This window comes from Molossus molossus, unplaced genomic scaffold (assembly GCF_014108415.1).
Source record: "Molossus molossus isolate mMolMol1 unplaced genomic scaffold, mMolMol1.p scaffold_m16_p_12, whole genome shotgun sequence".
Lineage (NCBI taxonomy): Eukaryota > Metazoa > Chordata > Mammalia > Chiroptera > Molossidae > Molossus > Molossus molossus.
In genome coordinates, this window is record NW_023425347.1 from 95,201,449 (window position 1) to 95,226,844 (window position 25,396).

The following is a 25,396-nucleotide window of genomic DNA, read 5'->3' on the forward strand; positions in this document are numbered from 1 at the left end:
AACTGAGAAGCAAAGTTTTAAATTTTATTTGGTTTTAATTAATTGAAATATAAGTTTACATTGCCACAGGTGGCTAGTGGCTATTGCGGTGGACCAGAAAGCTCTGATTTCTCCTTCATAGTTTTCATCAACTTATCTTCCAGCATTGCAGTCTACGTAATTTCCTTAGACCTATTTTTCTTTTTAAAAATTTTCTCTTTAGCTACTTATCTGCTATTTAATTTATTCTTTGATTTCAAAAAAATGCTACCAGTGATATATTTTTGGTTTTGTTTTTAAAAGTTCTGTTTGGTTCTTTTTCAAGATTGCCTAATCTTTTTAGATAGTGTCTTGCCGTTTGCTCAGTCTATGATTTTTATCTTAGATTTCTTTATTGCATTCATATTATTTTGTATTTGGTATTGACAATTACTGCATCTGAAAGGCCTTGGAGGGTTTACATGTGCTGTTTGTTTCTGCTGACTCTCATGCATGTTGAACACATATTTGATCATATGGGACTCTAGGGTCTAGGAGAATGAGAGAGAGGTAGGGTCTGTTCCTTTGCTTTGCCATGGGTTTACTCCCGGTAACAGCCCTGATGTCAGCATCTGTCCCTAGGACAGAGCCCTGTTTTTCCATGTGGTTACAACTCCCTGCTCCTGTTCTGGTATAAGCTCGGAGCTTTTGTTTTGGGGGATTTTCCTTACTTTTGCAGAGGCTGGCCATGCATTAAAACGTATGTTTTGTTCCAGATTTAGTGGTTTTGTGGAGGGAGGCCCATCAGAGCCTTTCCTCCCGCACACTGCCCCCGTGGACTTTCTGCTTGCTCTGCATGCCGTCCACTCGGCCCTCTCCGTGTCCTGCTGGCACTGCCTGTGCCGGGTCTCTCCCTCTGCCCGGCCACCAAGCAAGCCCCGAGGTCAGCAGTCACGTCTGTTCATCTCTTTATTAGCCAGGCCTGGTTCATGGTGATGCTTAATGCTGTGAGTGGTGGTAAAGCTCAAGTCAACTTCATTTGTTTGGTTATTTTTATCTTTTTTTTTTTTAATCCTCACCCGAGGACATTTTTGAATTTATCTTCAGATAGTACAGGAGGGAGAGAGGAAGGAAGAGAGAGAGAGAGAGAAACATCGACATGAGAGAGACACATCGAGTGGTCGCCACCCACAAGACCCCAACCGGGGCCGGGGACAAACCACAACCAAGGTACATGCCCTTAGCGGGAACCGAACTTGGGGCTCTCTGGTCCACGGGCCGACACTCTAACCGCTGAGCCAAACCAGCCAGGGTCAGGGCTCTGTTGAAATGTTGTTTCTTTCTGGGAACTCTCCTCTGGCTACCTGGTAAAGGCCAGGCACCCCCCTGTAGCACACACACATTCACGCTCACACTCACACGCTCACACATTAATCCAGGTACATCCCTACATTGCACGCCTCATGGCTGAAATTAATTACAGTTTTGTAATTATCTGACGAATGTCTGTTCCTCCCTCTAGACTGGGAACTCCAGAAGGATGGGAGAGGGGCCTGCTTTTGCTCCCTGGGTATCTCGGGTACCTGGCAAGGCCTAAAGCATGCTGTGCTGGTAGAGGTTTAACACCTGGCTCCCGTATTTTCAAAAACTGCTTTGGTTTGAGCACTTGCTTGCCCATCTCTGTGGTGCAAATTCACCCAGTAAAGCCGATTTTAGTCACTGACGTGAGGTCCCTGGGCTTGGATGTGGAAATCAGTTCAGGAGCCTGGATGAGCCAGCTCCAGCCTACCAGTGCCTGAAACAGGAGTCCTATAAATTTTGGTTAAAAGAAGGCAGACAAGCCCTGGCTGGTGTTGCTCAGTGGTTAGAGCATCGGCCCGCACACTGAAGGGTCACGGGTTCAATTCCTGGTTAAGGGCATGTACCTGGGTTGCAGGTTCGCTCCCCAACCCCGATCAGGGCACATGCGGGAGGCAACCAGTCCATGTGTCTCTCTCACATGGATGTTTCTTTCTCTCTCTCCCTTCCACTCTCTCTAAAAATCAGTGGAAAATATCCTTGGGTGAGGATTAACAAAAATACAAATAAATAAGGCAGACAGGAAGGGAGGGAAGGAGGGAGGGAGCAGGCCTTTCTCCGCAGGCTCATCCTGTGCCAATGCCGCCTCTCGGCCACATCGCCTGCTGTGGGCCTCGAATGCACCACGTGGTCTCACTCCCTTCGCTGTGGCCTCGCAGCCTTGGCATTGCTAACTGACACTTGGGCTGGATGCTCCTTTGTGGTGGGGCCGTCCTGGGCCCTGCAGCGTGTTGAGCAGCATCCCTGGCCTCCACCCCCTGGGAGCCAGAGAGCACAGTGTGGCTGCTCCCAGCACCCCATCCTTGCGCCCCGGCCCCTCTGTTCTCAGCCCAGCCCTGCCCAGCAGCCAGCTACGGTCACATCCCTCTGCCCTTGGACAGCGGCAGGGGAGCCCCTGTCAGCACTTTTCAAGGCAAACGCTGAATTCTTATTTTTTAAAACACTTCATTAGGATGTGAAAAAATGACATCTGATGTCCTAGCAGTGGCCCTCAGTCACAGCCCTGTGAAGTCCGTGCCAAAGACAGGCCGTGCAGGGCAGGCCAGCAGGCTCAGAGGCACGGGTGTGCACAGCGCCGGGTCACTGGCCGTGTAGCTGCTGGGGCGACAGCAGGACTCTGGGTGGGCCCGGCCACCAAGACACAGCACCCCTCACCCCAGGGCCACGCGGGCGAGAAGCCGGTGGCACCCCCATGAGTCCCTTAAAATACACTACACCACCAAATACACAGACAAGTCCAACAGAGCTCTGCTTTTACCGACACTAACTACTTCGTGCTGTAAAAAATCACATACTTTCCTTTTTGCTCATTTTTGGTGCCACTGACTGGCAAGGGTCTATGCTTGTGCTCACTGTGCCTGTCCCCGGGGCCTGAAGGCCCCGCTGTCCCCAACCTCAGAGGACATCCTCCTCTGGTCACCTCCCTCCTGCCACTCCTCCCGACACGGGAATGTTTCCAGGTTGCCAGGGAATGGACTTCCTGGCTTGGCCGACTCCCCCTGCTCCGCACATGTCTCCCAGGAAGACGCCTGGCGGGTGTCTCCAGCTTTACAGACTTGGGAGGAAGATGCCAAGAAGGGTCTGGGGACGGCAAACACTGTTACCCAGTGATAACTCCCGATTGCTTTAAAACCATCTATCCAAACTTTCCTCTTCCGCCTTGCTAACCTGTCCCAATGCTGAATACTGACGACAGCTGGGAAGTCCTTCTCAGAGTCTAACTTGCCACATCAAGTCGTCTTCCCGACGTGTTTTCCTGGCCAACTTCTCTACTGGTGGGTGGGCCTGAAGGTGAGTTCCGGGCAGAGCTAGAGAGGGTCCTTAAGCAGAGGCTGTGGGCAGGAGAGCGAGGGTCCTGCCTGTGGCCGGAATCACCCGTGCAAGTCCGCGTCTGGGCAGCTCTTGGAGGCGGAGCTAGGAGCCACGATTGCGGTGGGGTTCGGGGCTCCAGCTGTACCCAGGCTCCCAACTGGATTTTCAGTCTCACCTCTTCCCTTCCTGACCCCCCCCCCAGCTGCCCTGAGGGCCTCGCACAGCCCAGGCTCCTTCTGGCCCAGCCCAGCTTCCACGGGCTGCGTGGTCTGTGCTCACTGTGAGGCCTAAGACCCGTCCGTTTGCTCACTGGGACAGGGGGACCTCTGGCTCAGGGCGAAGCATCTACAGCTGATGGATGTCTTCTACGAAATCATCCTAAACCACCCATGCACACTGTCCAGTCTCCCACCTTCCTCACAGTGCCTCCCGATGGCCTCCGGGAAATGCCCTGCACGGTGGCCATCGGTGACCATCAGCCTCCGGGAAACGCCCTGCATGGCGGCCATTGGTGACCATCAGCCTCCGGGAAACGCCCTGCGTGGTGGCCGCCGGCCTCTGGGAAAGGCCTTGCATGGTGGCCGCCGGCCTCCAGGAAACGCCCTGCGTGGTGGCCGCCGGCCTCCGGGAAACGCCCTGCGTGGTGGCCGCCGGCCTCCGGGAAACGCCCTGCGTGGTGGCCGCCGGCCTCCGGGAAACGCCCTGCGTGGTGGCCGCCGGCCTCCGGGAAACGCCCTGCGTGGTGGCCGCCGGCCTCCGGGAAACGCCCTGCGTGGTGGCCAGCACCCTTGGGGCAGCCTCACAACTGAGACACCCGCAGGGAATGCCAAGGAGAGACTGGTCCTAGCCTTGGCTCTCGCCATCATCCTGACACATGGTGCCTGGCGGTGTCTGTGCTCCCTGTGGCCGGAACCCCTCTTGAATCAATGACTGTGTTTAGCAGAAGCCTCAACACAGGGCAAGAGAGCCCAGGAGTTTCCAGCCTGTAAAATAAGCCTCCTCCCCCTTCCCGGCGGCCTCCAGCACTGGGATTCCGGAGAGGAAGGAAGGGAGCCCGTGGTCTGATCAGCTGCCCTCGTATCAGTCTGCGAAGGGCTTAGCCTTGTCCCATCGCTTCGCAGGTCTTCTGATTCGTCTCACCTCCCTGAGCCTCGGTTTCCTCGTCTGCAAGGCTGAGACCGTGGTCCACACCTCGTGGGATCCTGGTGAGGACTGCGTCAGGGTAACCTGTCACCCCACCATTTACCCCGGCGTCCTCAGCCCTCAGCCCCAGGCCTGGCCCATAGGAGGTGGCGAGCCGTTGTTTGCTGAGTGACTTAGTGAGCGTACGTGAGGTGTGAGCGCAGCCGCACTCAGTGAACACGCCAGTCACATGGCCCTCTCTCCCAGCTCTCCTCTCTCTCTGCTCCCCGCCGAAGCCAGTCTGTGTCCTCAGCCCGACACCCTCTCTCTGGGCCTTGGAGCCGCAGCTGTCTCTGCATTTGTGACCATGTGTCTTCCTGAGACTTCTGGAGAGTGTGCACTGCTGCCCAGAGACAAAGTGAGGCTTGGCATCGGTTCACCCCTTTGCCAGGCCCTTCAGCACCTTCACTGACGGTGAAGCACTCCCTCCCTCCCTCCCTCCCTCCCTCCAACCCCCTGTCCCTGGGTCCCACCGAGCCCAGCCAAGTCCACAGGAAGTGGTTCAGTCGCTCGGTGGGGCTCTCGGGCCACAGGTGGGCGCGCCGGTCCCACTGCAGCTCTGGCCATAGGGGTGTCTGCACAGGCCCCGGATGGCTGAGCCGACTCTGGGCTTCTGAGGGCAGCCCCACCACGACTCCCCAAACACCCCAAGCCCTAGGAACACTGCTCTGGGCTCAGAAGTGAGTGTGGTCCCCCCGCTGCCCAGCTGTCCAGGAGGGAAGGGCAGGGGGGCTCCGGTTAAGGGGTGTGTGTCCGAGCTACGTCAAGCTGCACCCACAGCCAGGCAGGCCCGCGGGACTCTGATCAGGGGAAAGACAAGGCCTGGAAGGGCCGCAGAGAGAACCCGACTGGAGCTGCGGAGCTGCTGGCCCAGAGGTAAACGGAGGCACGGCATCTCTTCCCCTAAAGGGCACTACATTTTAAAAAATCAGTTGCCCATCTTAAAGAGTTGGGCTGGATCACATGGCCCTTTGGCTGCTCTTGAACACTCAGGAGACACGGGCCAGCAGGGGCTGCTCCCTTTGGACGGGGCCTGTGGGACCCCACACACCCACTTCGCCGACTGACCTGAGGTTGGAGCTCGAGCGGGAGTGGGTGTGTAAGTGCCCAGCACAGCGCTGGCTCGTGAGAGTGCGCAGAGGACGGTCCCCGTCACCCTCACCCACAGCAGTTTTGGGAGGGGGCTCAGCTCTCCTCTGAAACAGCGGCTCGTCAGAGTCCAGCTCCCACCAGCAGGCCTCGGTCCTGCCGCTAATGCCTGACTGCAGCGCTATGGTCCGCGGGTGAGATCACCGCATCCCCCTGTGCGGTGACGCAGGTTCCCAGAGGCCCATTCTACAGACGGGAATGTGGAGCCCAGAAAGGCCCAGGGCGCAGCCAGGCCCAGCCCTGTGCTTCCTCTCGCCGGCCCACACTTCCTTCCCGGAGGGTCTCCTGCACACCTGAGGCTAGCAGCTTCTGTCCATCCTGTACACCTTTTCAACAGCCCTGGGAGGTAGCGGTTTTCTCTCCATTCTGCAGAGGGGAAACTAAGGCCCACAGGGACCCAGTGACTAGCTTAGGGTCACACAGCTAAGTGATCAAACCCAAAGACCTGGCTCCAAAGCCTGGCTTGTTCCTTGACACCCCTCCCCGTATGGCTTGGTTTTCATAAATTCTGTGGGGTGCAGGCTGTCAGTAAAACGAGTTTGTGTTTCTTGCACATACAGGAAGAGACAACCTGGGAAAGTTCATCCATCTGAGCTGCAATCGGTCTGTAGACGGCTCTCAAATTCCCTCTGGCTTACAGAGCCTCCTCCCGTCACCACAGCTCTGGTCCCTGCAGTGACGGCTGTCAGAGGTGGCCTCCTCCCTCCCTGGCCCAGGACCACAGGTTCCACGCCACCCCCAGAGACATCGGCTTCCTGACAAGGAGCACTGTGCAGGTCTGGAGCCAAGGTGGATGTGACTCCAGCACAGCTGGTCTATCCCAAGGAAGCACTTAGGCATCTCAGAGCCAGTAGGGGGACAAGGCAGGGAGGGCCAGATGTCCTGGCAGGATGGCGTGCCCATTTCTCTCCCTGCAGCAGGGCCCTGTGGCAATGGGCTCAGCCTCTCTGTCTACACCTGGGACCTGGCAGCAGTAAAATGAACAAGGACTGGTGTGTCTTAGCCAGACTGCCAGGGCCCTTCTGCCTTCCATAGATGCTGCACAGTAATTCAGTTTCCTCCTGAGCAAGGGGATGCTCCCATCCAGGGAGGTCGGCTCTGCCTGCCTTGCATCTGGTCCACCACACTTCTTAAGGTGCACAGGGGTCCCACACGAGCCACAGGGACTTTCCACGGCTAAACAATGTCAGAAATGTGGCACGCTTCAAGATCTTCGGAGAGCCACAGAATACAGAGGCTGAAGTCACCCATCCCAACATTTCCCAGAGGGTTCTCCAAGGAATTAGATAAAAGGCATACATCTGTGGTCAATCACATTTGGGAAACATGAGGTGTTAAAAAGTGAAATAGTTTTCTTCACTGCAGAACTCGTCAGAGCCTTGAAAAGCAAATGGGTTGTGTTGCTCTCTAAGGATCGGAGACACTGTGTATTGTTTCCAAAACGTATTGACCCAGAGATTTCGTTTCTTCCAGCTGAACCTTGTGGTCTATGGAGCACTGGCCTGCGAGTCAGGAGGCCCGGGTTCCAGAACCGGCCCAACCACTGATGCCCTGCCTGGCTGTGGGCAGGGCCCTTCCTGCTCTCTCAGGGGAGTGGGCGAGAGGCCACTGGGAACCCTCTCAGCTCTAGAATTCTTGCTTCCTCCGGTCCTATACCTGGATGGGCTCTGGCAGCTTGGGTGAGTTGCTGAACTTACCTGGGCCTCAGTCTTCCCATCTGTAGGGAGGGCCCTGTTGTGCCTATCTCAGGGCGGGTGACCGGCTGAAGAGAGATCGCCGTCATCACGTCACCACCATCGTGGCTAACAGCCATTGCTCCCTAACGAAGCCTGTTATATGCGCTAATTCACTCTACCCTGCGCCACCCTCTGACAGTATCTCACTGACCTCGTGTACAGGTGAGGAAACTGAGGCACAGCTGAACTAACTTGTCTGAGGTCATCAGGTAGCCAATGTCAGGACCGAGGTTCGAACTCAGCGAGTCTGTCCAGAATCTACACTCTTGACCTTGACCCTAGTCTGTCTCTGAAGAAGTGGTGTGAACCGTGGAGAGCTGGGACCCGGGAGGGGCTTGGTCAAGGCAGCGTCACTGCGGTTCACCAGGGACACGCATGGCCTTCTCAGGGGTGTCTGAGTGCCTTGATTTACAGGCTTTCAGAAGCTGGGGGGCCCGTGAGCAGCCCCCCTTCCCTGTTCTGCCAGGACTGAGGAGGAAGGAGGCCTGACCTATCTGATGGGGAGCTCAGGAAGTCTGGGGGTGCCCCTGGGGAGTGACTTCCCACCACAGGGTGGGGGGCGGGACAGGCCGGAGGCAGTTCCTGCCTCTTTCCACCCTGCAGGCCCTGGGAGGGAGCTGAGAGGTGAACTAACTCGTGGGTGTTACACTGGCTTGACGCAGAGCCTCACTCAAATGAACCCATATCTGTAAAATAGGAAAACCAAAGCTTTGGGGTGAAAGAGGCGAGTGTGACAGGGGAGGGGGCCTAGGGCACCGGGGACTTGTAAGACTCCACAGGCCACAGGTGGTAACCACTGGGCTGGGCTGCTTTAGAGGCAGCCTGAGGCCCAGAGAAGGAGACCGACTTGCCTGGGGCCACACAGCAAGCTGCCGGCCCCGATGGGAACGGGGAGTCCAGAGCCAGGCTCAGGGCTCCGGACTGCACTGGGCTGAGGGTGGTGGGTTGTGGGGTGGCAGAGGCAGGGCCTTCTCAGGAGCCCAAGAGCAGGGTCTGGGCAGATCCCAGCTGGATGTGGAATCCAGCAGACCCCAGCTGAATGTGGAATCCAGTAGATCCCAGCTGGGTGTGGAATCCAGTAGATCCCAGCTGGGTGTGGAATCCAGTAGATCCCAGCTGGGTGTGGAATCCAGTAGATCCCAGCTGGGTGTGGAATCCAGCTGGGATCTGCCCTCGGCTCCACCCATACCTCTCCCCAGCGTGCAGCTTGGGTAGCCGTACCCCCGTTTAGGGGTCACTACGGAGTTGATGGGGCACCACTGGCCCCAGGCCAGGGCCCCAGGCCCCCTAGTGCTCAGCAGGCTCTCAGCCGGCCACAGACCAGGCAGAGTCTGAGACAGTGCATCTCTGCGGCTCTAACAGGGGCCCCGCTGCAGGCTCCCTGGGCCGCCCGGAGGGCAGCAGACACTGCGTGCCAGGCCCGTGCTCTGCTCAGCAGGCCCAGCAAGGTCGCTAGTCACGGGCGACCTTGGGTCTAGCCTGGGGTCTTTCTTGGGTGTGGTTCCTCCTTCACTGGGGGACACCAGAACTGCCCAGGAAGGGGGTCTCAACCTGCCTACGATGGCCCCTCGGGGACGCCTTCCAGCAGAAGTCTGCACTGAGCCCACGGGTGAGAGGCCACCGGGGGTCACCACCCATGTGATCTCTCACAACTGAGCCCACGTGGGGAGCTTGTTCAATATACAAGCAGCTCCCTGACCGTAGCTAGGGCTGGAGCCTGGGAGTCTGCATCCTTAAAACTCAGGGCTCGGTAGGCTTCGCAACCGGTGATCTCCGTGTGGTTCTCAAACGCGTTCCTTCTCTCCCCCTCTGGCTCCCTTTCTGTCTGTCACAGGACTCCAGACGGACTCTTGCACGGAGGTCCCGTGTGCCACAGACAAGAGCAGAGCTTCTGGCTGAAGGTGGGGCCGGAGCCCTGCCTGCTAGCTCCTTCCCCAGCTACGGCAGTCTTTTGAGGGATCTCTGAGGAACCCCCATGGGTTCCACGGAACACAGTTTGCAAACTCCTGCTTATTCCACTGTCTTCTTCTATGGGGCGGAGAAACGGAGCCCCACAGAGCTAGCCTGCACAGGGCCTGCCCAGTGAGGCTGTGCCCAGTTCCCTGCGGCTCCCTGTGGATCAGCTGTCCCTGGCGGGGCACCCGGGGCTAGGGCTGCTCAGAGACTGCGTGGCAGTGACTGAGAACGTGGACTCGGGAGCCAGACGGCCGGAGCTGAATCCCGGTTCCGCTCTTCCGAGCTGTGTGACCTGCGGCAAGAACTTCACCTCTCTGTGCCTCGGTTTGTTCATCTATAAATGAGGACGATAACTGCTTGTTTTGGAGTTCGAGGGGCACCTTGCTGCCAGAGCAGGCTGTCTCTGGGCTCTGACACGTCTCCTTATAAATGTGCCACCCTAGGGCGATCCCTGGGACTTTTCTCTCAAGAACCCAGCCTTGGGCAGCCTGCTTCTCAGTCTACATTTGCCTGTGAGTATGTTTCCACTGGACTTTAGAAAGACAGGCTGCGGTTAGGGCTGGTGGATGCTCGGAGCAAATGCCTCAAACCCTGCATATCCCAAGACAGAGCAACCTGGATCCTCTCCCAAAGCAACCATGGGCCTGAATATGGGCTCTGAGGACCAGGCACCCAGCTCCAGCAGTCAGGCGCACACGGCCCGACGCCCGGATGCGACCCCGGGACACATCTGGGTCCATCCCCCTTCCTTCGGGCTAAAGGTGTGTGCCAAGCTGCTTCCCGGTTCTTCCTCCCTCTGGCTGAACTTAAATCCACTCAAGCAATAAGGGACACAAAATGTGTGGCCAGTCCTTTCCACGCTCCAAGACACATTCAGCTCTTACGTCTGAGCCTACGAGGACAGGAGGGTTATTACACCCATTTCCAAGATGAGGACACTGAGGCTCACGGGCCACGGCTCGCGTGATCAGCCAGGCACGGCCTGGCCCCACTGGTGGGCTGCGAGGTCCGTCCGACGGAGCATGACGTGCAATCTTCTAGACTCCGTTATATTCGGGCAAGTCACTGCTCCTCACTGGAAACCAGTAAGAAAGCAATCGGAGGCGTCTACAGCCCCGAACTCACACACCAACGAGCAGTCAGCCAGCGTCTGGCGGGGACTCTGAGAAGCATGGCTGCTGCTCAGAACCCACGACAAAGCAATGTCACAGGGCTGCCCCAGGGACAGGCTGAGGGATCCGAGGTCCTGCCATTTTCAGGAAGAGGGCAAGCGTTTCGGTTGCTGCAGTCCTTGCTTCTAAAGATCAGTGCTGCCGGGATCATTTTCTCACCGATTCGGTTTGTTTGGACGGTGGGCACAGCCCCGTGTTCCGCGGGGTGGCATATTCGCCTAGTTCTCAGTAACTGGGCTTTAAGCCAACCGGGCTGTGGTGGTGCAGGTTTGAATTATCCATACCCCAGATGCCATCAAGATTTATATTCAATTTGCCTGTACAGTGAGATGTCGTTGGTGACGAGCATGACTTGATTATTTAAATAGCTTCTAACATACGGTCAAGGTCAAACTCCTGAGTTATTTTAAAGTTTATAGGGCACTCTTTTATCATATAAAAGTATAAGCCTATCCCTCTAGAAGATAAAGTTAATTGTATGTCTAAGCTCTTATCTTTATTACCAGCAGGTTCTTTTCCACGGGTAAGTGGGAAGAGGTGGGAGGGAGGGGCCACGGGATGCTTGGCCACACCTGGGGGGTGGCGTGAATTGAAAAAGCTTGAGAGCCAATCGTTCGGAAAAGATGGGCTGGAGGCGGAATGTTTGTGAGCCCCGTTTTGTAAAAATGCAGTTTTGGGGCCAGGGCCCATAGGTATTTTTACACTTATATTGTCCAAGGGCAGACGACCCCAGCCGGGCCACACCTGCGTTCCAGAGCCAGGTGAATGACGCACAGAGCAGCCACTCAACACAGCTGGGCCCTGCTGTGGGGCTGCTCCTGGGCCTGGGCTCAGCCTGTGCCAGGAGGGGAGCTGACACCTGTGTTGTGGGCAGAGCTAACCCTCAGGAAGGGGCGGCTGTGGTTCAGCAAGAGAGGTTCCATGGCAGAGCAAATGAAGAACTTGCCCTCCCCGCCAGCTCCCGGGGCGAGGGGGTCTGGGCCTGGGGGGGGGAGGGATGGCGATGGGCGAGGCTGTGCGGGAGACGACTGTTGGGTGACAGTGGGGGTGAGGTGAGTTCCAAACCAGGCCTGGCTGAAGCACATACAATGTCCACCTGCTCGGTGCCAGTCCCTCCCTGCCCAGATGGTGCCATGCTTTGGGCACCCCAGAATCTCTAGCTTTGAAGCCCAACTCTATTGTTTACGGGGCTCCCAGACCCTGGACGATTGAGCCTCAGTATCCTCAATAAAGCCTGTTGGAGGGTTAACGGGGTTAATACCTGTCACGTGCGCAGCATGGAGCCTGGCCCACGGTAAGTGCTTAATACGTGTTAGATAGGAGCATTATTACGGCTGTTAGGTTACACCTGTGGGGGCGCAGGTGGGCGAGCTGGCAGGACCCTGCAGGTGCCCGCACAGCAGGGTCCTGTGGAGCAGTCTGTGTCCAGCTGTGCAGCCGCTGCTGGCCCTGGTGCCCTGGGCAGCCTACTTCAATTTCTGACTGGTAGGTGCCACTTGAAGTTGGACCGCTGGGGACAAGGTCTCAGAGAAGATGAACGAGGAGGTAGTGTGGATTGGAGTAGAGCCACGAAGATCTGAGGAAGGTGTGGCCCAGCCCTTGGGAAGTCACATGGCTGTAGGAGTGACAGCGAGGATCTTGGCAAGTCACTCCTCTCTGGGTCAGAGTTTTCCCCACCTGCCCAGTGTGGGGGTTGGGCTAGTTTTGGGATGGCAAATAGGCTTTCTCCTTGTATGCCAACTCTGACTGGCAGTGCCCGTCTGAGGCTTTGTAAAGTCAAGAAATCAGAAGGCAGTTTGGGCAGGGCTGGGAGGGCTCTTTAATTGATTCATGATGTCTGCATGCGGCCAGGAGAGGGCAGCAGTGGCATCTTGGGGGGGGGGGGCACCCGCCCTCCTCAGATTAGCCCGGTGGCCCTCTAGCCTCCTCAGCCTCACCAGAGGTTTAACCCTCTGATTTAGGGGTATGGTCTGGCACTGGTCCTTTTTCGGAAAGGTCCGCCGGTGATTCTAAGGCGGGGCCAGGCGCCCCCAAGTTCCCCACATCCTGAGCTCTGTGACTTCTCGGTCTATACATTGTGGAGCTTTGAGCTTTCTTCCCGCAGAAATGGCAGGGAGTTAAAAGGCCGGTCTCCCCCAGTTTTATTGCTGGAGCGGAGACAGAGGTCAAGGGCACTGGCTGCGATCAGGGATTGAGGCGCCCGGTGGTCACTTCTCAGAACACACCATGGAGTCTCACCGGGGGAGGCCTGGGCTTTGCATCTGGGGGATGTCCTGGGGTTCAGAAAGGCCTGGCTTACTCAGGCTTCATCAGGGGAGCCCATGGCTGGCTCAGTTTCTCCCTTAGGCTCCTCGCAGTCCCCAGGGAGGGTGGGAAGTTGGGACGCTACAGAGGCCCACTGAGGTCTGCAGGAAGTAACAAGCCCCAAACTCACAGGCTCCACCTCTGGGCCTCTGGAAGGTGTGCAGGGGGGAGAAGGAAGCCGATGAAAGCTGACCGGGGCACTGAGCTAGAGAACGCAGGGCCGGGTGCCAGGCTCGGAGGTGCCGCATCAGGACCACGGGCAGCCCTGGAGGCCTATAGTAAAGCTTCTGGGAGACCACCCCGGCCTCGGCCCTCCCATGGGCTCAGAATCCAGCCAGCTTTCCTCGGCCCTTCGTCACCCCCCTAGGACCCAGCCCTGGAATTCCAAGGAGCAGGTTATGGGGACTTTGCCTCCCACCCAGAGCAACATAGAAGCAATCAAATAACATAGAGTTCGACCATATTTTAAAATAAGCTTTATTTAGATTTTTTTTTTGTATTTTGTATTTGCATCCATGCCTTGGAGAAACCTTTCCCATGGGAAAGGTTACTTTCATCTAATGTTACCCATAACTCATTCGCTATTTGACGTAGTTCTCTTAAATAAATCATCCTTAGTAACTCTTAGAATTATCTCCTAATTTACAAAAACTGAAATGAAAAGGAGCTACTAAATCATTACCAGGAGTGGCTGCAATCTTATTTTCTCGTAAGGGAAAACAATAAAAATCAATCAAAAGAAGAAAAAAAATTCATGGGGGAGAAAGCGTTTTCTAAAATCTCTCTCTGCAGAGAAAGATGCCAGCTCCGGTCTGGTTAAACAGGTCAGCCAAAGGAGGCCAGAAAGAACCGTGTTAGGTGCTGGGTCTGCTCCTTCCCAGCCCCTCACCAGGTCGGAAGGATAGGGAGCTGCTGGCTGGGGCTTTTCTGTTGGTTCTAGAAACCTGGGACAAAATAGCCTATCTGTTCTGATAGACTCTCCAGCATTTTAACATGTTATTTCTTTGCAAGAGCTGAAACTGTTACTGTTAGCAGAAAGCGCAACTACTGTTGTTTAGAGGGTAGGTGAATGAGCTGTGTTAGTAGTTAAGGTGGAGCACTGGGGGCGGGGCGGGGCTTCACTGGCTCGAAGAAACCGGAAGCTAGTTTAAGGTCTCGGGAGGCCCAGGCTTCTAGCTCACGTGATCTTCATCAGCCCACGTTTAATGCACAGGTTCCTTGCTGGTGAAACCTCACTGGGGCCAATGCTGCTCCCCCAATACGCAGATGTTTCTGGGGTGAGTGGGTCAGGCTCCTGCCACAGTTGGAAGGCAGGGCCTAAGGGATCCCGAGAGATTCTGCTAAGTGTGGCTGGAAGAACCAACCAGAACCAAGAGGATAGAGGCTCTGGTGCTGGACACTTGTGTCCCCAACAGCCCTCCCCTTGAGAAGAGAGCCTCCCCTTGTGACACCTGCTTGGCCACTGTGCAGAATAAACAAAGGATGAGCCAGAGACAGCTGCAGGGAGGAACCGCTGGAGGACCCTGGGGAGCCGCTCCGCACAGGGTCCCTGTGGTCATCCCCCCTGGTCATGCCATGGCTGTCTCCCCCCGTGTTCAACCTCACTCCAAAGACAGACCCAAGAGAAAGTGACCATTCCAGTAGGCGCTCTGCTCACTGAGGTCAGTGTCCTGTACTTCAGATAAATAAATACACAGAGAAAGCCCTGGAGAGAGCTCGAGCCGGGAACGCAGCGGAGCGCGCTTCCATGCAGGGGCGGAAGAACGAGGAGGGAGAAGAAAGAACAGAAAAAAAGCAAGCTTTGAAAGCCCACGGTCCCTGGGTCCTGGCCACCCTAAACTCTACCTTGCGCGGTTTGGCAGCAGCATGTAAGAGAGAAGACAAGTCAACAGAAACCCCCGCCTCCCGCCCGCCCCGTGGAAAAATATACATTCCAATATTTATGTAATAATTTAGATAGAATAAGTCTTCTGCATTTGTGCAAATAAATTAAACGGAACAATTGTCTTTTTTTTTTTTTTTTTCCATAAAGAAAGAAACGGCAACGCAATTTAAAAACTGGCAGGCCGTTCAAAAGAGCCCGGGTGACCTCAGCAAACCCAGCCACGACCAGGCCCCTGGCCGGGCTTCGACTGCGCAGAGCGACCTTACCCTGACGACGGTGGCGTTTTGTGGTTAAAGTGACTTGAGCACTCCCCGAGAGCAGGGTCTGGTCCCACACGTTCACACCGGGGGGCGGGCGGGGGGACATCAAAAACAGACCACGTCCCCGGGGAGACGGGCTCCAGAAGTAGCAGTTCGGACGAGGGACATGTACAAGCACGGAGGGCACAATAGTTTTTGTTATTTACAAATACACAGCAGTCCTTCAAGTTTTCAAGTTTCATAAAAAGGAGGAGGGGAGGGGAAAGGGGGGGAAAACACAACCCAACGAACCAAACAAAAAGAAACATTGAAAAAACAGAAACCAAAAAAAAAAAAAAAAACATAAACAAAACAAACCCAGATTAACAACACAGCTGTATCGCGCCAGGGACGACAGAGAGTTGACATAGTCACACACGTTTGTAGTATGTACATCAATTACAGAGGTGGCGACGCAAGGGGAAGGGGTCACACGTGTTTGCACCCGGCCACGCCCGCCCCACGCCCCCGCGCCCCGCCACGCACGCGCGCGCGCCCCCGCGCCCCACACACGCACGCACGTCCACACGCACAGACACGCCCGCAGGGCCGCAGGCGAAGGGAGGCGGGTATCACCAGTCCGCGTCCTCCTCTATGTAATAATCAGGGGCGGTACCATCAAAGAGGCCGGGGTCGAGGGACTTCCGCTGCTTCCCTCTGGCGAAGACGCGGGAGATGGAGCCAAATCCCATCTTCTCTTTCTTCTTTTTCCGTTTTTGGTCTTCAAGATCCTCTAGTGACTGAGAAGTCGGGACCAGGTGGTGGAGATAACAGGGGAGAAGAACAAAGCCAACCTGAGCTGGGAGCAGAGCGCCGCGGAGGGGTGGGGATGGCCAGTGGGGAGGGGCGGGGGCCGCTGGGGGTCGGGAACCCAGGGTCTGCCCTGCAGTCCGTGAGGGAACCTGGGGGAACACCGTAGGACCCATCCAAGGCTGTCCTGAGGATGTCACTAAAGTGGATAAACCCGCTTGGAACAATGCCTGGTGTGTAACAGGCATTCCAGAATGGTGAGCTGCTGGTGATGTGTGTGCATCTCATCTGAACTGTTTGCCCCCAACCTTCTAGTGCCTCTTGAGGGCTCGCGGGAGTGCGTCCAGGCACAGCCATGGCCCCGCCACAGGTCCTGCCTGCAGGGACATTGAGCAAGGGCACAAGGCCCCATGGCAAAGGGGGCCTGGGGAGCCGGGACAGAGGAAACCGGAGCTTTGTGTCAGCCAAGAGCAAGGACCCTGCACCTGAAGGCCCTGGACAAGAAGCGGGACTGCCAAGGTCTAGTCCCGATTATGGGATAACTATGGGGGGTTGGGGGATGGTGTCTGCTAGAGAGCTTTGCAAACTGCCAAGTGCTCTGTACAGATATAAGGTACCATTCTCTGTCGCAAGGGTAGGGTTAGGCTAATGGCTCCCAAAATGCACTTCCTGAATTCCAGGCCCACACCTGGTGGATCAGACTCTCCAGGGTGAAGGGCCCAGGAATTTGCATTGGGAAAACCTCCCTGGTGGATCCTGATGTGACTTGCATAGACCAGCATGTAGGAACCCCAGGACTAGAAAACTGACCTCAGAAACCCCTGCTGACCTTCAAATTCATGTTGTTTAACACCCCCCCCACCCCCGCAGCTCCCCTTCTCACTCTGATGATACAATATTGAAATGTTTAAAATGAATACAAGTTTCCTGCAATGAGGGGTCCATCAGACTGGGTCATCAGACTGGCTGCAGGCAGACAACACAGGGCAGCAGGATGGAGGATGTGATGCACTTAGTAGGTTTACAGGTCCGGAAGAGGGCATGGCGGGGCAGACCCGGTGGTAAGCCTGATTCGGGCACCCATCCGGACATGACCCCTGAACTCCTTCCTCTCTGCCTTGGGTGCCCAAGTATGGAAGCGGGGATGCCAAGGGCCCAGGGGAACAAGGGAGGAAGTCATGGTCAGGCTGGGGTGAAGGGAGGGCCCAGGAACCCACAAAGGCACACCTACCTGTACAATGGGGTTGTGCAGGTTCTTCTGAACTGGGCCGGGACTGTCGCCCTGTAGCCAAAGGAGAAGAGACATGAACCAGCGGAGACACAGGACACATGAGAGCAGAGGTGGCCCGTGAGGCTTGGGATCTTTCGTGAAAGGAAGCCACCCCTTAGGGACCACCCTGCCTCTGAGCGGGGAGCCCACCCCCACCCTGAAGCAGATACTCTGATGGCTCGGGGGGAGGGCCTGGGGCTCACTGAGATGCTGTCAGGACGGGGGACCTGGCCCAAGGCTCCAGGGTGCTCTTCTGCCTACTCTGGCCTCTTGACCCCCAACGCCCTCTGATCAACAAATCAGTTACTCAAAGGCTTCTAAGTTCCTGTCCCAATTGATCCACTGTGTTAGACCTGGATGTTGGTTATACTTGGTGCTTTTCCTAAAGAAATACGATTTTATAGAAAGAACACAAAAAGAATTTGGAACAGGAAGACTCAGGAAACTGTAGCCTCTAACTCCCTCCACAAACACAGTGTATCTCTTACTTTGTGGAAGGGCAGAAGGACTCATCAGCCTGATTTAAGACACACAGGCTCCAGACAGTCCAGCATTCTGAAACTAAAGCAGAGCTACAGTACAAATTTGGGACAGTCTGGCTCCTCCTGCCCAGTTCTCCTTCCTGTGGTATACAAAAGTGGATGTGCAAAAGTCTTCACTACATCCCCCAAGTCAGTCTGTCCTCCTGGGGGGCAAACAGATAATTTGGAACACACACGCACACGCACACGCACGTGCCCACACACAAAATTACTAGGGCGACCCCTGATGGTTATTTCCGGAACTGCGGGCAAAGTGCCCATGAAGAAACAAAGCCTTTGTTCCTTGCCATGTCCATCAACTTGTTGCAACCTCTCTGTGCTGAGCAGCCACCTCTGCTAGAAATCAGTGGCCAGAGCCTGAGAGGATTGGCGTGTGTGTGCATGTGTGTGCGTGTGCGTAGGGACCCTTAGTCCACACTGGGCTGTTCTTGTTGTCAGGTCACATGCCTGAGAACGAAGGGTTACCTGGAGCTATTTTCAGGCTCTCCTGGCTTACCTGTGTGCACATCTGTTGACGTGGAACGAAGGTGGTTGGGGGGGGGGGGAGGGTGGGAATGGAACAAATGGTAGTTTAGTCTTTAGTCTTATCTCAAGGTGTACACACAGAGCTCACGGCAGGCAGCTAAAACAGGTTCACTCCAGGTAGGGCCATGTTTGCCAAATGCGTGGGGAAGAGAACGAGGCCAGTGCCCGCTGGAATACCCAGACAACTGGCTTACAAAAGCACACATTTCCTGGCTGCAGGTAAACTTGGAAGTGGACACGCTGGACTGAACAAACATACGGACAAACTGCCCGTAGCAGCAGGCATGCGCCAAGGCCAAGTTGGGCAAAAGGCTAGGCCTGTGCCAACACAATTCAGGAGGCTTTCAGAGAACCCTCGCTGCAGAGTAGATTTCCCAAAGATTTCGGCTGTCAGAGTTCCTTCTGGACCCATCAAGCGGAGACCAAAAAAAAAAAAAGGCCTGGGAGAAGGTATTCTCATTTGGGCTATGCACCAACAGTAGAGGGTTCTGGGCCATGCTAGAAGTGCTGGCTGAACACTAGTTAATAGTGGCCCCTCAGAACCAGAGAACAGATGTCAGCGCCCCCTCGCGGCCCAGCTTCTTCACCTTTGTCACCAGGGTGCTCTCCTGGGGACAAAGAACCAACCCACTGCTTCCTTCTAGAAACCTCCAGTTAAAAAAGAAACCCAGCCCTTTGTGGGGCCCAGGCCGGCAGGTGACCTTCTCCCCGTTACCACATGGGCTGAATAAGGCCCCGGGCCAGCCATCTGCTTCCCACACCACCAGGCGGTGGCAACTTATTTTAAGTTTAGTCTCAGCTATTTTTATAAGCACTTTTCATTGTTATTGTAGATAGAAAAGAATGTTTCCACTATAAATACTTACATATAGAAAAGCTACCGATTTTTAGAAATTGATTTTTCAAGCAGCCCCGTTAGGTACCAGATTATTATTCGTTCTAATGGCTTTTCAAGGTTATTCTTTTGAGCTTTTCAGGTAGATAATGGTACCACCAGGAAGTAAGGGTTCTTTTGTCTTTCTCTCCCACTATATCCACCCCGTTTTCTTTTTCATTATCGATCTCGCTGGTTAATCGAGCAACCTTGGGTCTTTGAGAAAGCCTTCCCATACATTTGCAGACCCACCCTATTGGGGCTCTGTCTCCGGACATGGCAGGGAGCCCTCTGTATTGTCAACCACGTGACAGAACAGGAATGCAGAGCGACCCCCAACGCTCAACCCCAGTGTTTCATGTTTGGGCCTAGTCAGGTGTCCTCCAGTCCTCAGACCTTTGACCCACCTTCAGTGACCCCCTCAGTCCTTGGGAGCCCGCGTGCCCACCCTACTAGCCATCAGGTGTTAGGGGACTAGGGACATGAGCCTCTCAGTCGCTGGCACCCATGCAACCCAAGTGCCAACACACTCAGAACAAATTCGTGGACACCTTTCCCGAGGCAAAATGCACCCAGGCTTCTGGAAGCTCAAAATCACCTGGCTCGCGGCTGGATGAAGCCTGGGAGCTGGCCCTACAGCGAAACGGAGCGCGCTGCTGAGGCCCTGGCTGGGGAGGGCGGGGTCTGGGAGGAGCCCACGTCTCACACAGCCCGCCAGAGGGAACCCCGAGTGGCCCAGCCGACGCAGCCCGCCTTCCTCTGCATTTTCCTTGCCCTCCCGGACACAAGGAGCAAATGGGCCTCCTTTCTTTCTTTCTCTCCCCACATCCATCTCTTCTCGCAAAAGGAAAGAACAGAACAGGAAATGCCTCCGCCAGAGTGCTCCCTGGGTGGACGAGAGGAAAGAGCGAGTGCGTCCCCACCCTCCGCCGCCCCAGCGGTTTCGGGCAGGGCCCGGGGCCCAGGCCCTGCTGCTGCTGGCCTTACGTTGCAGAGGGAGTGCGTCCGGTGTCGAGGGGAGTTGATGTCGCTTGGCGTGGAGGACCGGTCACCTTCGGCGGCAGATGCGTCGGAGATGACAGAGGGCTGCCGGGAGTGGCAGGGGCTCACCCTGACCGCTGGAAAGCAGGGACAGCTGGTAAGTGAGGGGTGGAGAGAATGTCCTCGCCTTTACGACCCTGCGGGTGATTCCACCAACGCCCCCTTAGACAGCTGAGAACAGAGGCGTTGAGAAGACACCTGCCCAGCTCTCCAGGAGGAATCTCCCATCATGGCCTCTGGATCCAGCTCAGTGGCCGTCCTTACCATGCTCCCAGCACCTGGATGTTCCCCAAACCTGGTATAATCCTAACCGCTGGTCAACACCAGCTTCCCAGGCGAGGAACCGAGAGGCCGCCACCAGCTCCTCTTTACCCCACACCCCAGCAGCATCAGCTCTTCTAAACACACCCCAAATCCGTCCACTTCGCTCCAACCCCACTGTCCCCACCTGAGCCCAAGCCAGCCTCCCGGGGGCTCCCCCCACTCCTCGCACTGCAGGGACAGCCAGGCATCGGGTCACCCTGTGGGTAAAATGCACGTTCCTGCTCCTGACCTCTGAGGCCCGCAGGGATACAGCCCTGTCCACCCCACCGCCTCGGCTTGCGTCACCCCAGCCTTCCGAGGGTGCCTGAAACACGCCATCTCCCTCCTGCCCCAGTCCTGGGCCCCTCAGGGACGCACTCATCGTCCAGGTCTGTCCCCAGAGCCCTTCCTCAGCAATCAGCTCGCCCCCGTCTTTCTGTCGATGTCCCTCCCTGTACTAATCAGTCTGTAATGTGTCATCCTGTGTCACCCTGGGGGTCTTATCCTGTGGAACCCCCGCGCGCACGGGGCTCGGCCGGTAGCAGGTGCTCAATCAGTGGTCGCTGAGGGAAGGCTCAGCTGGGGGCACAGCTGGAAGCCTGCAGGCTCCTTTCCTGCTGCAGGCGGCACCACGTGGCTGGAGGCTGACTGAGGGCTTCCTGTGCGCAGGGAGCATGGGAGCGGGCGGGGCCCTATTCCCGGGACACGGTCCTTGTCGCCAGTGGCCATGAGGCCTGATGGGGGGAGGCGTGGAGGGGCTTTGGAGTCCCAGCTTGGTGGGTTCCCAGCTAGGTGACGTGACAGCAGGACTTTGGGGCTCCAAAGGCCAACTGCCTATCCCCAACCTGCATCTGTCACACAAAGGCAGCCACTCACGGGAGTGACAGAGACTGGAGCCAGGTGGATGTGCAGAGGAGTTTGGGTTTGGGGCTGTACTGTGGCCGGTGGTGTAGATGCTGCCCAGAGGCTGGGTCCTCCCTCCCCCCAGGATCTACAACAAACACCTATGACATTTATTTCTGGCACATCCTGTGACTGTGTGGAGCTGTCAATCAAGCTCAGCAGTCTCCCCTGCCAAAGGATGCCACGTGACCCAGGCAGAGAACCAGTGTACTGGCTCCCTAGGCTCAGCCATCGGGCCTGGGGTAGGCATGTGACTCAGGCTGGCCAATCAGAGTCCTTCTTTGGGATTTGCTATGGACAGACAGAAGGGATCTTGCACCCTTCGCAGGACTGTTGAGCTGTAAGCTAAAATCCTGGCACAGCTGGGGGCTATCTGCTGCCTCATGGAAAGAGACCAATTAAAGACGAGGCCAACTGGAGGCAGGCAGAGCCAAGAGACACAGGGAGACAGAAGGACAGAGCCAGGCACTGTCTAAGCCTCAGACGCAGCCGTGCCCGAGGTCCATCTCTCAGGCTTTGCGGTTGCATGAGCCGCGGCTTCCGCCCCACACCCCCCTACGCAGCTGCAGGGCACACGGAGAGGCGGCCTCCTGAGACGCCCCCAGCGGGCCGGGCGGGACTCACCTTGCCGGTCTGCAGGGTGCGGGGGGTGCGAGTGGTAGAGAGTCTGCTGGCTCTGCCGGATGGCCGCGGTCAGCGGCAGGTCCGCCTGCACCACCCACTCCTGGTTGCCGTTGAGCACCGTCTCGCCCGGCATGGCGAGTGAATGCCGCTTGGGCACGTCCTTGGTCAGCGTGGCTAAGGACTGCTTGGCCTGGAGAGAGAGCCGGCGAACAGGAAGGGGATGGCGTGACCAAGGGGACCTCGTGGCCCGCTGCCTGGCCGTCGCCCACCATTGTGAGAAACCCATGAACTGACCTCTGTACGAGGGCCTAGCAGCAGGTCAAGCGCCGGCACTGCAGGCCTCCCTGGGGGCCCACCTGGGGTACCCCTTAGTTCCTGACACCGCAAGGAGACCAGCAATGCAGAGGGAAAGGGGGCCATGCACGCACTTATCACGCATTCTTTGGGGTTCTGAGGACCAGCTGGGATTTGAAAGACACTGTAAGAAAAGGGTGTCCCATCTGGCTCCCGTCACCTTGGGTCCACCCAAATTCAACCCTTCACAAGGTGCTGCCTACCCCTGGCTCTCAGGGTCCCATGATGAGAATGCACGGGACACGAGGAAGCCAGGGACGTGGGTGGGGCTGAGCCCGGGTGGGCGGGCTAGTCAGACAGCTCTTGTTTTCTCTTTCCGGGGACTGAGGTCTCTCTTAGCTTTGGGCTACCTCCCCCCAGGTTATGTGGGGTTTTATTAGAAACAATTGCAAGTTATCTTGGGGAGAAAAGGGCACATATTAGACCCTTTTCAACACGGTTAATGTCTACCTCCGAACGGGCCCCCAGGCTCATGCCAGGGCAGAGAGGGGGGTACACGGAGGGGCCCGAGGGGCCCGCACTGAGCTCCAGAGGATGCGATGACCCCACGGGGTCGTTCCAGATGGCAGAGCCACCGTGAGTGCTGGCTTTTCCCCCAGTAATGAACACAGATAAAATGAGAAACTTCCTGTCATCTCTCCAGCTCCAGAACTTGCCTAAGGCCCCAGGCTCTTCCTGGCAGAGCGGAGATTCAAACCAATAAACAGACAGTCCTTGGCCTAAAGCCTGACACAGCCTCATAATGCTGACAGCTGTTATCTTAGGTAAGGCACTGCCTTCTCTGAGCCTCAGTTTCCACATCTGTACAATGAAAAGCCTGGACCAAGTGATCTATAGGGTTCTCTCCAGCTCAGACACCCCGGGTGCTGCGGCGGACCGTGCCCGGGGCCATCACCAGCCTCCGGGGAATATGAACCTACATGGCAGAGGTAGGTCAAGTGGAGGGTGTCAGCCCCGTCCTAGGCCAGGTAATAATCTCCTCCTGGATTAGAAAACCTGCAAGTGCTCAGTGCAACAGCCCTGGGTCTCAAGTAGGGAGTGGGAATGATCTACGCTTGACCGAGGAGAAACCAGAAGCTCAGAGAGGTTCAGTGACTTCTCTGAGAGTGCACAGCAGGCATAACACCGAAGCTGGGCTCCAGGCCCGGGTGTCCGACTGTGAGCCCCTTGTGGGTCCCATGGTGCCCATGCTCCTCTGTGACGTGAAAATAACCAGCACAGGTGACGCAGACAGTCCGCGAGGCACAGAATGGGGCGTGTCTAGTCCAGGCCCCCAGCACCGGGCTCAGGGCTGAGCACAGGCAGGGAAGCACTGGGTAAGAACCTGCGGAATGAACAGAAGCAGGCCTCCGCTGTGTTGGGCTGAAGGCCTAGGAACCAGCTCGGCTAACTCACTACCAGAAAGAGGGAGCAATCCCTCCGCTGGAAGGAGCTGGTGGGGCGGGGCGGGAATGGGCGGGGCTGACCTGCCCTCCGTTTGCAGCAGCCCCAGCTTCCTGGACCCGGCACCTTACTCAGGACCACATCCGCTTTCCCCTCCGGGTGCACGTGTGTCTGGACCCTCCATCCTGGCGGCACTCCACGTGGGCCACTGCTCCTGGGGGGATGTCCCGCTCCCGGCCTCCCACCTAATCCGTCTCAGCTGCCTCCAGGGTGGAGGGAGATGAGCACCCAGGCGGTCTGCCACCCTGTGGTCATCAACGCTCCGCCCTGCCTGCTTGCAGCATCCCTAGCACATACTTGGGAGGCAGCATCCCTAGCACATACATGCGAGGCAGCATCCCTAGCACATACATGCGAGGCAGCATCCCTAGCACATACATGCGAGGCAGCATCCCTAGCACATACACGGGAGGCAGCATCCCTAGCACATACACGGGAGGCAGCATCCCTAGCACATACATGGGAGGCAGCATCCCTAGCACATACACGGGAGGCAGCATCCCTAGCACATACACGCGAGGCAGCATCCCTAGCACATACATGGGAGGCAGCATCCCTAGCACATACACGGGAGGCATGGGGAGAGGCTGGGTCACTCTCCCTGCTCCTCGGGCTTACTTCCCCCAGCGGAGCCTCGCCTAGCGGGGGCTCGGAATGGCTTGGCATCTGGGCTCCCTGACACTGGGCATTCCGCTGCGGAGGGTCCTGCAGGGTGGAACGGTTTACCTGGGCGTTCTGAAGCCCCTCTCCCAAATGGCCCACTCACGACTTTGAACCTGACAGGCTGCAACAGAGACGCGGACTGCGGAGGAGCAGGTGCGATCTTACCGGGACCCTGCCCGCACTGGGTGCTGCGGTGGACCGTGCCCGGGGCCATTCACACGGCATCCTGACCGACCTCTTCCACCACAGGCAGTGTGATGCCGGGACCCTGGCTCCCTCTCCTCCTCTCTGAGCCTCTGCACCCCTCCCGCGTGCTCTGAACCCCGAGTTTGAAGCTCCTGGGAACTGGTGAGCTGCTCAAACACCCCCGGTGACAAAAGCCAAAGAGACGGTTCAGACTCCACTTCTGTTACCTAATTGCTGGGTGGCCTTGAGCAAGTTAGCCCATCACTGAGCTTCGGGTCCTCCTTGGTGAGATGGCGAAACCGAGAGGGCTCTCTTCTATGTGAGCAGCGCCCCCTGGAGTTGTGCAGTGAGATGGCCCAGCACCGCACTCTGAAATCAGACGGCCAGGGTTCGAGCCTGGTGGCACTGCCCCGTCTCAGCTGGGGGATCCTGAGAGAGGCCCCTCGCCTCCGCGCTCTGTGCCCTCATCTGTCTGACGGGAATAACACGGCTGCTATGGAGAGTGTTGGCCCGTGGTAGAAGTACTCAATAGATGTAAGTGTGGTGAGTGTCTGTTTCACAAGTAGGTGAGACGTGGGACGTTCACAGGAAGGCCAGGACGCTGTCTGGCCTAGTGACACAGCGTTCAGGACTGCATGTCCTCCCTTAAGAGGAGGCGCCACAATCCGGGAGGCGGAGGATGCTGCCCTTGCCCAGCCCCTGGTCTGGCCCACGAGGGCCCCCCGCTGCCTGGGGGGTCTTCACCTCTGGAGGTCAGCACGAGTTTCCATGTTAGAGGGAGAACCTGGCCCTGAAGGATGCAGGTCCTTTGAACCCGAATCCATCCCCGGCTTTTCGAGGGCTTCCTGCCTATCTAGGGAACATCTCTCCAGGCCAAAGGATGGAGG

General features: G+C 56.8%; 1 protein-coding gene across 2 annotated transcripts in view; it reads right to left on the reverse strand.

Moving 5' to 3' along the window:
• Nucleotides 1-25,396, reverse strand: part of KAZN (kazrin, periplakin interacting protein) — a 398,743-nt gene that overhangs the window by 20,625 nt on the left and 352,722 nt on the right. Inside the window, exons 5-8 of one of the 2 annotated variants that reach the window (XM_036256063.1) lie at nucleotides 21,864-22,053; nucleotides 19,980-20,110; nucleotides 17,013-17,063; nucleotides 15,648-15,771 (exon numbers count right to left, since the gene is read on the reverse strand). In XM_036256063.1, coding sequence (XP_036111956.1) covers nucleotides 15,648-15,771; nucleotides 17,013-17,063; nucleotides 19,980-20,110; nucleotides 21,864-22,053 — 496 coding nt within the window. Of the gene's footprint in view, nucleotides 1-15,558; nucleotides 15,772-17,012; nucleotides 17,064-19,979; nucleotides 20,111-21,863; nucleotides 22,054-25,396 lie in introns of those variants that run through there. The other variant, XM_036256064.1, reaches the window with a different exon arrangement.